Source organism: Orbicella franksi, chromosome 8 (assembly GCF_964199315.1).
Source record: "Orbicella franksi chromosome 8, jaOrbFran1.1, whole genome shotgun sequence".
Taxonomy (NCBI): Eukaryota; Metazoa; Cnidaria; class Anthozoa; order Scleractinia; family Merulinidae; genus Orbicella; species Orbicella franksi.
In genome coordinates, this window is record NC_138152.1 from 12,262,146 (window position 1) to 12,278,928 (window position 16,783).

Genomic DNA, 16,783 nt, shown 5'->3' on the forward strand with positions numbered 1-16,783 from the left:
ATATTAAAGTTAAAAGTGGTCCATTATGTTTTTCTTTTTTCACCCAAATGTTCTAAGATAGCCATCTGCGGTTTGTTGGAAACGAATTATGTATTCAGGGTGACCGCCCGCGTCACGCAATTGTTTACATTCTCACGGCGGTTCAGGGAACAATTTATGGGAAGCAGAGGCCAAGGCGGGCGACTTAAAACTATTTGCCCAGAGATGTTTTTTGATTTTCAAACAGGTGGGTGTACAGTTAACCCGTAGAAAGTGTTTTTATGGCATTTAAAGTTATAGCCCATAGAAAAATATGGCGATATTTTAATGCTATAATTCGTTTGCGACACATTGTAAAATTTTGCGTGTCAGTTTGATCTCTTTTCGGGCTCAAAACTAACTTTGATTTATTTTATTTTTCGCTCAGTCATACCACGAAGACCTGAACTGAATATAAAATCCATTGAGAGATTCTCAAGTAGCTGTTCTGCGGAGCGCGAAGCAATCAAATATTCGGAATATTCAGCAAAACCGGAAGTAGATTTTGAGCCCAATCGGGTCGAAATCGTTTTTCGCAAATTTCTCCCCAAAAAAGCTACATTAGCAGAAACTAACTATGGTTCGTTTGTTTACTAGCTAGGGCCAATCTATGGGCAAAAAATGAGCAAAATCGATTTTTCGACTTGTGCCGTTGTCTGGTCCATAGTTATGGGCACTGGCTCTTAATTCGGCTCGTGATTGGCTGAAAATAAATAGCGCCATCTTGAATTTGGAAAACAATAGCGTCTATTGTTCTTAATTCGACTCCTGATTGGTTACCGCTCATATGAGCGTCTATTACTACTAGCTATTACTACTACTATTACTATTACTACTACTATTACAATAGCATCCATTGTTCCTCATTCGGCTCCTGATTGGCTGAAATTTGTGGCGGCCATCTTGGATTTGGAAAACAATAGCGTCCATTGTTCTCCAAACAATAGCCTATTCTCGGCTCCTGATTGGTTACCGGTCATATAAGCGTCCTATACTACTAACTTTTGGTTATATGCTTTGGCATAACTTTTGCTGCTGATAAGGAAACAGTTGTATTTGTATGGTGGTGATATTCCGTATAGCTTAATTAGTAACTTGTCTGCTAAGGGAGATTTGAAATAGACCCAGAGATGGCGCAGGAGCCATGTTAACTGAATGAGCGTGCTAGTAATTAATATTTTAAGGTAGACAGGCAAAATGGTCATTTTTCCAACGCTGAATTGTTTCCATAAATTCAAGTATTGCCACAGCTTCACCTTTGAGTGCATGTGATCAGCAGACCATGTACAACCAAAACCTTTGCCCAAAAAACGTTAGTCAAATGGTGCCAGATCCTCTTAATCCCCTTCAGAACACAAGTATGAGATTTCCACAAACCTTTTTCATGAGGAAAATACACAAAGCCTCATGGCCTCATGGCCTCATAGTTAGTGCGCTCTACTCCGGATCGAGCGGTCCGGGTTCGAGCCCTGGCCGGGGACATTGTGTTGTGTTCTTGGGCAAGACACTTTACTCTCACAGTGCCTCTCTTCGCCGAAGTGTATAAATGGGTTCCGGCGAATTTAATGCTGGGGGTAACCCTGCGATGGACTAGCATCCCATCCAGGGGGTAATAGAAATACTCCTAGTCGCTTCATGCTACTGAAACCGTGATAAGCGACTTGGCTCGTATGCAGACTTTACCGTTTTTACCTATACAAAGCCATGATCCGGCACGGTCTGGAGTGAAATGACTGACCTGCGTAGTACTGTTGAACAGCCCACTTCTTTTAAGGTTGAGTTCACACCTTGAGGTGCAATCTAATGAAAGAGTTTCACAGAATACATAGTGAATTTAGGACTCACTATTTGCAGATTGCTCAAGCAAGTTGTTGCTGACACTCCTAATAATATATACGCAATAATTCCTATATTCTGATTGGCTAAGAACACGTCAATTAATCCCAAGTGCAATTTCATCAGTGCAGGAAAGTGAAATTGAGTGCAAAATGATGAAATTGAAAATAACTAAAAGTTCGGATAAAATTAAGCTTGGACAGACAAAACGGCGGACAAAAATTAGACGATGATTGAAATTCGTTATCTGAATTTTGTTACAAAGACTTCATAACAAAGAAAAGTGCAAAGCTCAGCAAAAAAAATTAAACTAGTTATCGTGAATTGCGTAAGATAAGAAATAAACTCAAATTTTGTGAGGACAAAAACATAAGCTTAACCTTGAAGTGAAATATGCCGGACCCGAACACGAAGGCAGTACAAAATCCCAGTTGAGAAATACAGGTTAAAATTATTCTGTATTTCGAAGCAAAACACGAAGAAGGACCCAAAAAGACGTCGAAAGAGCGAGCCTGCACATCTTACTTTTGAAGACTTTTGTGAAAGAACAAAGCTTAGAGATTAGGTAAGATCGTTCATCAACAGAACGCGGCAAAAGTTTTAAGGGGGAAATCTAAACTGTACAACGCCCAATGCTTGGTGGATTTTAGCTCCGTTTCTCACTGTTTTGGTTAGTAACTTGCGCCGGGTTGAAGAGTTCCTCCTCGGCGAAGATAAACACAGCGCAGAGTATTTTATCCACTCTTAACTGTTAAGACAAGAAAGCCGTAGCAAAACGACAAGGATTTTTCCCTTTGCTTTGTTATATATCAAGTTCTCCAATAGACCTTTTTAGCTTGGGTGGTTTGTTTTCCCATTACAGACCACGTGATATTCTCTAAAGAATTGTTCTTCTATCCATCTAAAAATTATTCATTCATATACAAGCGACTATTTGAAAATTTGTAGGCAGGAATTCTCAAGAGTATCATCACATGGTCTGAAATGGGGCAACAAACCACCCAAGCTGAAAAGGTCCATTCCACTGTGAATAAAGACTGCTTTTCACTGTTAAAAGAAACTGCTCAGGTTTCACACATGACTTGGAGAGTGAATGGATTTTTACGTTTGAATAGGCCCTTTGCAGCTAAGCCAGCACGTGACCTACTTTTTATAAAATTATGGGCTGCAACTTTAAGAATGCCAGATATTGAAAAAAGCGTATCGAAAATATCAAAATGACCAAATTTGAGACCACTGGCATTAAAGAATGAGACTTAATGACAGTTGAAATTTTAAAAAAATACTAAGAAAATTTGAGTGCAAAAAGTTACTGGAGAGGTAGACCTCGCTCCCCAGCAACATTTCACTGACGTAGAAACTTACTCTTTGATGCCACTGGCCTAACACTGGGTATTTGCGACATGCTCTTTCCATTTCTGGCATTCCTTAAGGCATAGCTCATAATATAGTTTTTTGAGGGGGAAAATTTGGTCACGTGACCCCAGCTGCATGAGCTTATTAACATGTCAATCTTTTGTAATAAGGCAAATAAACAGAATGAATGAATGAATGAAAAGTGGCCTGACGCCCCCTTTTGTCACGTAAAATACTGAAGAGTGACAGAAGTTGTCACTTGTATATACCATTAACATGTAATCAAATGATTTTTCTTGCGCAATTTGGACTAAATGAGCACAAGTAAATTTTTGAAAAGACTACAAATTGCACTCGCCCTACGGGTTCGTATAATTTTTTGTAGTCTTTGAAAAATTTACTTGGGCTTATTTATTCCAAATTGCACTCGAAATCATTTGATTACCTATACTAATTATTAAAGGGAACTAACTTTTAATAACTTGGGTATACTTTGACGCAGTTGAATCAGCTATCTATTACAAAACAAACTCAAAAAATTGTACATTGTTTACATTGTTTATACTCTTACACACACACAAGAAATACATGACACAGCTTGTGCGCTAAGCGCTGGCTGCGCTGGCGAGGCTTCTACATTATCTTTCAGTAAAGATTGAAACTTACCTCAGCAATCTTAGATAATCCTGAATTTGTATGAGGAGGGTTATCATCATTTCCCGAAGTAACGATTTTCAAAACGCAGGACAGAAGAAGAACTACGAAGAACCACGCGTTTCGAGACATGTGCATCAATCAATCTGAATGGGTCAAAGGTTGAAGACTGGAACGAGACATTGAATGTTGTAAAACTATAAGAAAAAGCCCTCTGAGAGGACATGTGGTTATTGGATAGTGAATAACCACAGTGGTACAAAAAAGAGGTGCGGAATTTTAGTTTTATTGCAAAATATTTGTTTTCAAATGTAAATGCTTGACACATATGTTCTCTGCATCACTGTGCGCAACATTAGGTACCTCTTTACGATGCGAGGATGGGAAGGCCAGGACGGGAACGGCAGTGGACGCAGGAAACTTTCGTTAAGTCCCGTCGTGTCGCCAAGACAAAATGCTTTTACGTATAGGACGGCGTCGTCAATTACTCGACCTACATAAAAGCTCTTTATAAAACCAATGACATCCTTTAGAGGCAGTATAAATCGTATCCTATTAACCTTAAACAATGGTGGACAGACGACGCTGAAATTATCTTTATATAAGCTTATATGAAGCAAACATTCCTGATCTGTCCGTATTTCAATAATATGTACTTATTGACTTAGTGGGAGGGCCGGATGGGGTCACGACGTGCGCGAGGTCCGTACGTCCTGACCGAGAGCCAAACATTTTTCCGTCTGGCGGCCCGACCTTACTCAGTCAATAAGCATTTTATCATATGACCACTCAGTGTTTAAAATTTTGAAAATTCTGTTTGAGCCTAAATAGGACGTGATTACATAACATCAGACGGCTGCGCGCGGAACAACTGCAGACGAGATTCTAAAATAAAAACTTGCTATTTATTTCTTCGCGTCGAACAACAAACTCACAATTCATCGAAAACACGACTCATTTTCCCATTTTTGTTTTTCAATTTAAGTCCACAATTACAATACATGCTAAAAAGCCAACAGAAAGTTGACATAAAGCTGCCAAAAATATGTCAAAACCATCAAAAACTAAGCGAGTGACAAAAGTTCGCTTCACGCTCCACTGAAATTGTTCACAAATCTTCTTCACTTGAAGACTCAAGAAAACGTCGGCGTCGTTTCAAGCTATTTGTCGACCTCTTGGATTCTCTTGAATAGAGGAGAACCAGCAACGGAATATTAATGACACCGATGTTGGCTTCCGCAGAGTGCCTGGGTTTGCTGACTTTGCTGGCTTTGCTGTGTAGTATTTTACACTTTTTACGATAACTGCAGAAATTCTCGCGCGCTCATTGGCTAATTTTCATTGTCAATAGGCGAACAGACACATGAATTTATAATTTATGCCATACGTCAAAGAGCGAGAGCGGACAATTTGACCATTTGTTATCGTAAAAAACAAATTGACGGCAGTTTTTCATGTGTCTGTCCTGTTATTGACAATGAATTTCGGCATGACAATGTCAAAGCAGTCTGCGGATCCAATCGGCTATCATATATCACCTCGTGGATCCACAGTTACTTTGACAATGTTATGACGAAATTCATGATCAATAACAGGACAGACGCATGGAAAACTGACGTCAATTTCTTAAATTAAACACAAGCGAGTTTAATTCCTGGATGAACTATACGGTAATGAACTTGTGTTCGTACTCAGTTTTGCCTCTTCAAACAACACTAGAAACTGCAGAGCAATTTATACTACTGTACACAAGGTATTTTTGTGATTTCTCTGGTTTAACCAAATTCTCCCAGAAACTCGACGAAAACATTTATATCGTACTTTGTTTTCTTCGCGTTGCCGCTTTTCTTGCTTTTGACCCGCGATATTTTCTTTGATGTTTTCCACTGAAAGAGGTTTCCCCTCAAGACTGTTTGCTTATTCCAAAGGTTAATTATCGCACAGTTCATCCAAAAAGTTGTTTTCTTGACCGCGTGTTTGCTTGATGTCGGCTTCTGAGAAAGTTGTGAACTTCCTCATTCGCGAGGAGTGTTGACTTTCGGAGTGAGTTGGCGACTGAAGTAGTTCTGCATCGGACAGCTCGCCTGGATAGTAAAAATTAATTTGCTCTCAGAATGTTCACTTCCATCACTCATTTTGAAGAAAACACAATTTTGCAGCAACAAAATTGATTTTGTCATTAACTTTCATCAATTTTGCCGAACGCGTTTCTAGTGGGGCCGTACGCATTGCTAGTAGGGCCTTACGCGTTTATCCGGCCCTATCACTTCCACGCGTACGGCCCTCATACAGGACCATTTTTCTTATGGTTTTAGTAGTATAGGGGAGCGGTTTGAGACCTAGCCAATCAGAGCGCGTTATTTGGGACACGTGACGCGTCTAGACCAATCAGCGTGCAGGATTTTCGGCTCAGGTCAGCGGTTGCACTAATGCTTTTTAGCGAGGTCTGGGGCGAGCTCGGTCAAAAGGGGACCGCGCGGGGTTGGACGCGAGGACGTGAGGGGCTGGGGACCGGAAGTGACGACAGACCACGTGATCATAGTTTCAAATTTTATTTACAATTCTAGTAAATGATTGACATTATCCATGTCGGTATCCTCGATGTGGGCTCGGGTGTTTCCGTAAGGATACGAGAGGAAAGTGTCGGTATCCACGACGCGTTTGTCGAAGACGACTTTGTATCGTTTGGTTTCTTCGACAGTTTCTAATGTTTTGGTTTGAACATTGCGTTTGATCTTGTGTGGATTGTGTACGCTGATTTCCCGTGGTTCTTCGCGGGGTTCGGTGACTTCCTGGATGACGTTTTCTTTTAACAGGTCAAAGTTCAATTGGGCTTGCCCACGTGTGTTGAGGGTGAAACCGCGTACCTTGCATTCGACTTTACCGTCGTTGGTTCGGTAACCGTAATTCTTGGGGCCAGCGGCCGCAAACTCCACGATGTGAGTACCTGGTTTCAATTCGCTGGTGAATTGGCCGAGATGATCGCCTAAGGGTGGCATGGGTTGCCCTTCTCGATGCGAGAAGATGATGGAATCCGTGTCGAAGTACAGGACTTGTTGGGGTTGGAGTCGACTGAGTCCTTCTCGGTAGAGTTTGAGTCTGGCCCAGCAGGTGGTGAAGCAGGCCACGAAAATGTTGATGTTGACTTGAACGGCTTCTTCGTCTTGGACGTGTTTGTAGACCAATTCGATCATCTCATCGTTCATGACACGAAGGGTTTGAATTTCTTGACTGTCATCAGTCAGGAGGGTGTGAAGCCTGGCGTGGGTCGAAATGGCTTCGACTTGACTCTTGTTCCCTTGTTGCCCGTACTTGCCCCAGAAGCTGTTGAGCATCATTTTGGCCAGAGACCGCCGACCAGGATTTTTTTGAATTTGGTCGACCTCGAGTTGAATGCCTTCTTTGGCTAGGTAGTCGTCGAGGTATTGCTGGCGTTTGGTCGCATCATCGCCCACCCAATCGGGCCAACCGCTGGCTTCTTGCTTGATCTTGAGAAAGGTGTTCACGTAGGAAGAGAACAAGTCGTTGGAATTGCGTGGGAAGTGCCAAATTTCGTAGACGTATTGGATGACGTACCCTTGTTGAAGGGCTTCTTGCAATTCGGGGGTGGGCCACGTACCCACCAGACATCGCTCTTGCTCGTTGTGGACGCAGCGATGACTGCGTTCGGTCAACGGTTTGGGTTGCTCGGTTTCCACGCACGTTCTACACAGTGGAAAGGTGAGTTTACCCCCACTGCGGTGGGGTAAGACGGGATGATACAACCCAAAGGGTGGTAGGATCTTGCATTTGACCAGACCAAAGTAACTGGAGATGTCGGTGCCTTCGGGTTGACTGATGATGGCGGGATGACCCACTGGGTAGGGACAGTTTTTGTTGGTCCAGGGGTAGAGGGAGGTGAAATCCAGATACTGCACCGTTTCTCCCTGTTCCACTTGATGGTGAAGTTTGATGGCGTTGGTGCGACCGCCGTAGAACGCGTCTCTGGGTTTGAGTCTGGGGACCAGGTCGAAGGATTTTATCAGGCTCCGCAGGTATTCATCCTCTTGTTTGAGTTTGTTCCATTCGCATTGCCACATGACCACGACATGGTAGCCCGCGACCAAGAGACTCGCTTCTTTGAGTTGAGTGGCTTCGTAAACATCGCGCATGGTCTGATCGCACATTTTGTGACGCGTGCGGTCGCGGTCCGGGTAACACTTGGGGCACCCGTGCCAGAAGCAACCGTGAAATTCATACACGGTACGAGTGGTGTCGTCGTACCCGTCCACGAAGAAGGTTTTGTCTCTGCGTAGAATCACGTGTTCCCCTCCGTTAAGGGCGTGTCGAATGTGGCGATCGGGTTGTCGGTTCATGTAGGTCAACCATTCCAGGGACGCGAGGGAATGCAGTTTGCCTTGTCTATGCCATCCACTGATGGGTTCCGAAGCGAGGGTGCGTTCTGGCATGTGTTTGGTGCGGTAGAAGAGATTGCAGGCGGAGGCGATGGTGAGACAGCGTTGGAGAGGATTGAAGCCGCTGATGGCTTCGAATTCTTGGCAGAACACTTCGCAGGCCCCTTTGAGGAGCAGTACGTCGGATTCGCAGTAGGCCACGAGTTCCGCTTGGAAATCGAAGATCAAGTCGGGCTCGGCGAGTTGTTGGGCATACCAGCGTTCGAACTCTTGCGCGCGTCCGGTGGACATGCCTTGGGGGTCGTAATGGTCTTTGTCGGGTAGAGGTCCCACGTAATCCTGATGGTCGGGGGTGTTGAAGAAGTGGGGGAAGAACCCTTTCTTTTGTTCAACCAGTCCGAAGGCTTTGGGAAAATTGGCCAGGGGCATTTGAAAGAAGCAGAGAGAATCTTTGAAAACAATGTCTCCTGCATTGATGGACAAAGACATGATCTTGGCGCCGTTGACCACTTGTTCGGGCACCACGTATTGTTGGTAGAGTTCATTCAGTATCAAGTAAGAATCGAACCCTTGGGAATTGTGGGCTAGGACGGTGAGGGTACAATCCTGCGCCAAAGCTCTCAACCAATCCAGGAAATCTCGAATGCAGGTGGTGCCTTCAAAGTGAAAGAGTTCCTGGCAGTTGGAGGTGGCGGCGCACACTAGGTTGGGGACGTGGACACCCGTGTCTTGCATGGTTTCACTGTCCCAGTAGACGAAGAGATGGTCTTTGGTCTGTACGCTCTGCGAACCGTCCGCTTTGCGTTTTCTGGATTTCAGTAATTTGCGCTTTTCTTCTAACTTGGTGGGATTCTGAATAAAGCATTGGTGTTGGTAGAGATTGTGATACTCCTTGCAGGAGGGACATTCGGCGGTGCCGCACACGTGACGCGTTTCCATTTCGCGAGGTCGGAGTAATCGGTTGCACCGAGGACACTTGCGTAGGGAACTGCAGACATTTTTAATTTTTTTGGCGGCGTTGGCTTGTGTGCCGTCCATCTTGGAGTAAGTGTGATGATTAGCCAAGCACTGTTCTCCGAAGAAGGCGCGGTAACAACGAGGGCAGGTGTGTGTGGTGTCGCTGGCGCGACGATAATCTTCACACTGGGTTTGACAGCAGGCGGAACATTTCTTACCGCGGCAGGGATGATGATGGATGTCATCGGTCTGGTAGCTTTTCTTGCACTCGATGCAAAAGTTATTTTGTCCTATGAAGGCGGAAATGGAATTGCAACCGTGGTAATGGTCACCCACTTTGATGAGGATGACTCGTTTCTCACGTGGCGGACCTTTGAAAATGATTTGATAATTATGATCCAGGGAAAGCACCACGATCTGATAATCGGTGAGATGGCGTTGGAAGGTGTGGAGTTCGGTGATGCCGCAAGGTCCTTCGGGGACACCCGCTGCCTGATGGAGTGCCTTGGCCTTTCTGGCTTGAGCGGGTTTACCTCGTCGTAGGTTGACGTACTCGGGATGTCGACTGCCTAGGTCGCAGTAGGCTTGCATGGTGACCAGGGCCCTTGCACAACAGAGTTCATCCTCGTTGTTGATTTGGATGACGCACTTTTTGAGATCAAGTAGCTTGTCGAGGGCTAAGCTGGCTTTGCGAAGCCGCTGTTTCCCGCTACCTCGTCCGGGATCTCGGATATGTGAAATGTGTAACGAGAAGGTGTCATCCAATCGGAACTGTTCGTTGGAGTTTAACATCTTGGAAATTTGTTGCATGATTTCTTGGGCTCTGAGATCATTCTCCATCCATTCTCGGACACGCATGCGAGCTGAGTGATAAGAGTGTCTCAATCGGTTGGAATTGATGTTGATGAGAAAGTGATCGTTGCGATCGACTTCGGGATCTTGGATGATTTGGTCTCGTATGGCGCGTTGGAGGGCTCGTTCGATTTGACGCGGTAGGATTTGTCGTTGGTGGGTGGAGAGAGGGGCAGCACCACCGCGTTGCATCAACCGTCCCACGTAATTTCGGTGTCGGACGCCTAAATGGCGAACGCGTCGGTCCAAGTGAGGCGTTAATAGAAAATCAAAGCCTTGTTCAATGTCATCCAAATGCTGGGCTAAAAGGGCGTTGTCTTCTTCATCATCCAGGTCGAAATCGTCTCTCGGGAAGCGAAACATAGTGAGACTGATGGGAGGAGCAAAGTCTCATTGGTTTTAATGGTGTGAGTCCACCAATAGTAAAAAAGTACTTTTTCAACACGTGAAAAAAATTGCCCCGACCAGGAATCTAACCTGAGTCTTCGCGGCCACTAGACCATCGAAGCATGAGTGGGAGGGAACCACGTTTTATGGAGTAGTGGTTCCCGCTTTTTTTAATGACGTAGGAGTGGGGGGGTACCCCCCCATCCCCCCTCTGGTGACGTCACGTCACGTGTCTTAATTCCGCGTGTATAAAAATGGGTCGCCTTGGCGGTGGTGATTCGACTGATGAAGCTGGAAGTGAGTTTACCGTTGACGAAGGTTACTGTGGAGGCGGACCTATTGGCGCTGACTGTGATTGGCATTGTAGTGATTGAAGTTTGCCACCATTTGATTAAATAGGTGAGTTTGATGAAGCTTGAAGTGACTTTGTCATTTGTGAAGATTACTTTGGAGTTGGATTTGGAATTGCTGTTGCTGATTTTTGCGATTGTTTTCATCGGAGTGGTTTTGATTCATACAAGTCGAGGTGAGAATGAATACCTTGAAGCGATGCCGTCGTAAGATGACCATTTTGACTCAGTGGGTGAATGAGTGGAAGGAGCGTGAGAAAGAAAATAGCGCGAGTTTGTTATACAATGACTTACGTAATCTGTCTCGTTTCATCGATGCGGTGCTGCGTGACATTGACTGTTTGTTCGCGGAGGAGCAGTTAGGCTTTTTGAGGGAGATGCATTTGAAAGAGTTGCGAATGAATGTGAACCGTGCGCTTAAAGGCTATAAACGTTTGTTTTTTAGTCATGACCAGTCATTGGGATTATCTACCACCTGAAATTCAAAAGTACATTCTCGATTTGAAGCTGCGGCAGGAGCGATTGGATGTCTTGACGTCAGCGCAAAAGGGATTGTGCGAAGAAATGAAATTGTACCATTATTTGAAAGAGAAGTGGAGAATAGGACATTTGAGGTGTGAGCCTCACTATTGTCGTTTATGTAAGGCTTTTCATACGAGAGTGTACGGACAATTTCGCGAATATAGGGTGTTGTTAGGTTACTCTTTGAAACAAGCGGCAAGTAACGTGACGTCAGCCAGACGCAAGATGTTGAATGAACCTGCTTTTGTTGTGTTATAGAATGACAAGTTATTGGGATTGTTTACCACCTGAAATTCAAGCGTACATTCTCGATTTGAGACTGCGACAGGAACGATTGGACAGCGTGTCGAACCGACAGAAAGAGTTGTGTGAAATGATTCGAATCTATCATCGCGTCAAACGTGATTGGGGTCTAGGTCACGTGCGATGTCAACCTTTTCGGTGTTTTATTTGTAATGAAGTGAATTGGTTGAATGCTAAGACTTTATCACACACAGACTTTGTCTATCACGAAAAAGTGTTTGGGTATTATAACGGTCGAACGGTCTTGATAGGTAATTGTTTGCAACAAGTGTACATGCGAGAAGTCAAACAAAATTTGTCCCTCTTTTTTCCTTAGACAATGGATAACGATACCAAAGTGAAATTGAGTCAAGAAGTCGAAAGTTACTGGGATTTGTTACCGTGGCACATCGCCTCTAAAATTATGAACTTGAAAATCAGACAAGAGTATTTGGACGAGATTGAGAAAGAAAGAAGAAAGAAATTGTGTGAGGAGATTAGGAAGTTTCATGAATTGAAAGTAATATGGGCGATAGGCTCTGTTAGCTGTGTACCTTCAAAGATGTCATGTGGATGCATGGATGCTAAATGGTATGGGAATTATGTGGATTTACAAGGCAAACAGAGAAGGGCCTTTTTGGCGTTTAATTTGAATCAGGCCTTTGAACGTACTGATCATATCAAATCCTTTATTTATCATAGTTGATAGGGCGTCTTCCCACTAGGGGAATGGACACATGTCCCACTTGTAAAAGGTCTTTAAAATGGTTATTAAAATGTTTTTTGCAGAACAAAATGGCTGCCTTTAATCCCGTGGATCATTCGATCCAATGTGTCGTGTGCTCCAGTTCTGAGATGAAAGACGGTGAAAAGCTCTTCATGTTGGAATGTTGCAAAGAGGGGGTGCATAACTCCTGTCTGGCGAGACCACCCAATGGAACGCACTTGGTGTGTCCCAAGTGTCGCATTGAGACCTGTGCCCATAATCAAATCGTACAGAAGGATCACTTCACGGAGAAGGACATGGATCTCGTGGATCTGTGTTTCCTGAAACATCAGGTGGTCTCACGCATTCCCATGACCCAACAAGAGATCCATCAGCTACGCGTGGCTAGTAACGTGCCCGGGTTGAACGCCCTACGTCACGTCAGTCATCGCGTCTTTTTGACGGGTCTGGTCTTTTGGGTGCCTCTGAAGAAAAGCGTGTTCTGCGAGTGGGAGGATGTGGCGGCTCGCTTGTCCCTGGGTCTGACCTACAACAACCTCTCCGAGATGCATTCCCGCTACGATCTGCGCGTGGAGAGGGATCAGAAAGGGGATGCCTTTCACCACTTTTTGGATCACTTGCTGGAGTGTGCCATCCAGGATGAGAAAGTGGTCGGTCGGACTTGTCTGGTCAAGACCTGTCGCTGCCCCCTGTGCCCAGAGTGTCAAGGCTTTGCCTCTATCTTTGGGAAGGAGCGTACGTCCAACATAGTGGCCCTGGCCAACCGCAGTTATTTTTACGAGCGCGTGGAGAAAGGGATCTACAATAATTTCAGGATGATTTATAATCGTGCTCATAAGAAGACACCATAAGTCAAAACACAATGTATCGTTTAATTTCAACATGATACAATAAAGTTACAGTTTCAAACGTTTCTTGGCTTGCATGATGCGTTTCACCACCCTTTCCGTCATGGTCTTCCTACCGGGTAACCTGTCAATGGCCTTGATCATCTTGGTGTCTGCCTTCCACTTGTCCTGTAGATTCTTGGCCCGACTGTAATCGATGTCGTGTTGTTTGGCGAGTCGGTCCAAACGATTGATGCCAGGATCTCCTCGGGCCAGTCGTTTTTTCAGTTTGGTGCCCGGTCCCATGTACTGATAGCCTGGCCAATGAAATTCGATCCCCGTTTTGCCCAACAGTTTCTGAATGTCGAAGCCATAACCGCGTTGCTTTTTGCGAGTCCTGGTCCTGTTGGCTCTAGTTCTTGCCATAGCTGAGACGTCGTTTGCTGGGGTTTTTCCACTCTTCCCAAGGCTTCAGGCGTTCGGCCGCTGTGGGTTTGCGCTTCTTAGGTTTCTTGGCGGCTTTCTTGGGACTGTAGCCACCCTCGTCGTCGTCGTCGTCTTCAATTGATTTAGGATCCAGACCGATGCCCCTTAAAAAGCCTTTCTTGGCTCCGCTCAACATGCTTTGTTTCAAACCACCCGATTTTGGCTTCTTACCGCTGGACGTGGGTCGCGGTATGCGACTCGGTCCAGCACTGGAGGCAGCCTTTTTCACAGTCTTGGGTGTTTCGGGTAAGAGTCGACGGGGTTTCATCGCCGACGGACCCGCGGGTGTGACTACTTCTTGCTTGATCCTGGCGGGGGTTTGACCTTGAATGACTTGTTTCAATAAGTTTTCCAAGGGAGTGTCCAGGGCTTCTTCGTCCGGTTTAGGACCACCCACGCCGGCCCGTGGTGCACCACCTGTTCGAATCCGTTTGGTCAATCGAGTCTGTTCACGCGCCAAGGGTTTGACCATCTTGACGGCCATCCCGTCAGGAATGGATTCATTCCCCAAGATCAATTGTTTTTCGGCGGCCAATCGCCCTGCTTTGTTCAACAGGGCGCTTTGGGAAATCTGTCCTTTGTAGTAATCTTGCAAACGTTCGAATTCACTGACCGGTACCATCATGACCTCTTCCGTCATACTGCAACGCGGTTTCAAAACAGTCTTGCCAGTAACTTGCTTCTTTACGGGCTTTTTCCAATTTCAATTGCAGACTCTGGATGGTCTCGTTGGGTTTGGCACAGGTCTGGCAGGGAATGATCACGTCTTCCACGTCGTCTTGGACTCGTATGCAATCGTCACACCCGTGACCGTATTTTAAAGCCAAATATTCCTGTTCGAGAGCTCTGTATTTTCGATGCTGACGCTCTTGAACGAGTTTGAGTTGTTCTTCCCTGCGATTGGCTTCTTGTAACAATCCAATGAGCTTGGTCATGTTGTCTTTGATCTCTACTAGTTTTCGGTTCTCACTCACGCGTTCAGGCACCACGTCGATGCCCTGCAAGGGGTAACCCTCAGCGTCTCGACCCGACATGTTCGTAACACTCATTCAAACCTCGCCAGAAGCCACTCCCTGTTTGAGCCAACAGATGTTGACGCCTCCTCTTCAGGGAATTTCTGCGCTTCCCCACTTCGCGCAGCACGTTCTTATGGCGTTGAAGTTTTCGAAGCGTCCGAGGCTCGATGGGAATTCTATTTTTCAACAGATTCAACACCATTTCACTGACCGCGTTGATCTGATCGGCGTTGGCGTGTTCCAACATCTCTTGACGTTTGAAACGATTGGCTTCTTGGAGAATGCTGGTCAAGAACGGGCGTTGTCGCCGTAATCGATTCATCGTCTCTTTCTGAGTCGGTAGGAAGGGGTAAAGTCTTTTATGCCCTGAATCGACTCCACCACTTGGACACCCGCGGGAACACGGAACGGGGTCTTGCGTTTTTTCTTGACGGGTTTGAGGGTAGATTGATAGGGTATTTTCCGAATGGCGCGTTCCAACTTGGGTCGGTGCTTTTGAACCTGCTTGTCTATGAACTTGGCGATACCACCTATAGGGCCAGCTGCTCTGAAGACGTCGCCACCTCGTTGCAGTATCTTGGCTCGGGAGAGCCTGGACAGCTTACCTCGACGTCTTGCCATGGTTTAGAATGGGGGTTGGAGTCAAGACCCCGCTTTTATCATCTTAGCCAAGGGTGTCTTGACGGCTGGGATGCGTTTCAATAAACTCAAGAGGGTGGTTCTACGATTGAAACAGACAGGTGGTTTGGTTCGACTCTTGGCTTTCTTTCGAGGTTTCTTGGCGAATTTGCTCAAATCTCCGAACTTGTCTTCGTACCAATGCCTCTTTTTCATTCTTCTTTTCCTATCTTCTTTGGCTGAAAGGGTGGGCATGGCGGGCGCTCTCTTGCGTTTCCTGCGCGTTGTGACCGTGGCTGGTAACTCACCGGTGTCAATGACAGCCATTGGAGCCGGTTGAAGAGCGACTCTTCTGGCGGGTACGGCTTGTTTTTTTCGGACCATGTTGAAAGCACTCGGTCGAGGTGTTTTTTTACCCGGTTTTCCGTAGCGTTTTTCCAAATCGGCTATGACGTTGTCCAAATAGCGATGCCCTCGAAACTGAAGATCCATGAGGTGTCATAGGTGTGGTGACGAATGACTTGGGGTTTTTCACTCATCGCTTTTTATAGAGCCAAGGTTGTTTGCGATGACGATAGCTGCTTTGAGCCGCACCGGTGAAACCCATGCGTTGGTAATCCTTGCGCTTTCCCAATTTGTACCCCATTTTGGCCGCACTGGCAAAGATGTTGCCTCCGCCTTGTCGTTTCTTTCGCTTCTTCTTGGTGACGGCTTGCAAAGCGCGTTTGGCGCCGTAACTGGCGGCACCGGAAGCTGCCCCTAAACCCACGGCTTTACCCACGGCGATGCCGGCCGGCACGAGCGCAGCCAAAGGTAGGACACCGCCCTTCTGTTTCTTCTTCCGACGTCGTCTTCGCATCATGAGCGCGAGCCCAGCGGTGGTCAGCATGGACGCAGGTAGGTTACCTCCCTTCTGTTTCATGGTGAACAATGAACCCTCACGGACTTGGATCGTCTAATTTATGCTCTTTTTGGTAAGGAATGTAACGAAATTTCAGCTCGTACTGTTTGACGTAGGTGTCCTTGATGGGTTGGGTCAAATCCGTGATGGTGTCGTCTATGGTTTGCAATTTCACCAGGAAGCCTTCGAACTCGTCCAAGGGAAAGCCGCGCACGTAGGTTCTCAATTCGATCAAGGTCTTTTCATGAGCAGTGAACGCAAAACGACTCATGTCCATCTTGATGGAAAAATTCTTGAAATCGTTCCAACCCTTGACCAAGGTGCCTAAAGCGGTCAAGATGGCCACGACGACATGTTGTTCCCAAAGCACACCGATGATCATGCTCAAGGCCATCATGAGTAAAGCCAGTCCATTGAGAACACAGAACCACGTTTTGAAATGATAAAACATTTGTTTCCGATACCACCATTGTCGATGATAATATTTGTACAATCCATCCAATCGCGACAAGGATTCCTCTTCCACACTGTTTCTGTAAGCCCCGTTGAGTAAACTCACATCGATGGTCATGGCTACTCAGTTCGAAACACTGCTCGAAT

At 45.8% G+C, this 16,783-nt stretch overlaps 2 protein-coding genes across 3 annotated transcripts in view; both read right to left on the reverse strand.

Annotated features, from left to right (window-relative positions):
• The window catches only part of LOC145495357 (tetratricopeptide repeat protein 38-like), a 243,699-nt gene that overhangs the window by 194,334 nt on the left and 32,582 nt on the right, over positions 1-16,783 (reverse strand). The window lies entirely within an intron of this gene.
• On the reverse strand, positions 6,420-7,468 carry LOC145495379 (uncharacterized). Its single transcript, XM_081474994.1, has one exon. It carries the CDS (start codon positions 7,200-7,202, stop codon positions 6,420-6,422), a length of 783 nt encoding a protein of 260 aa, XP_081331120.1. The 5' UTR covers positions 7,203-7,468.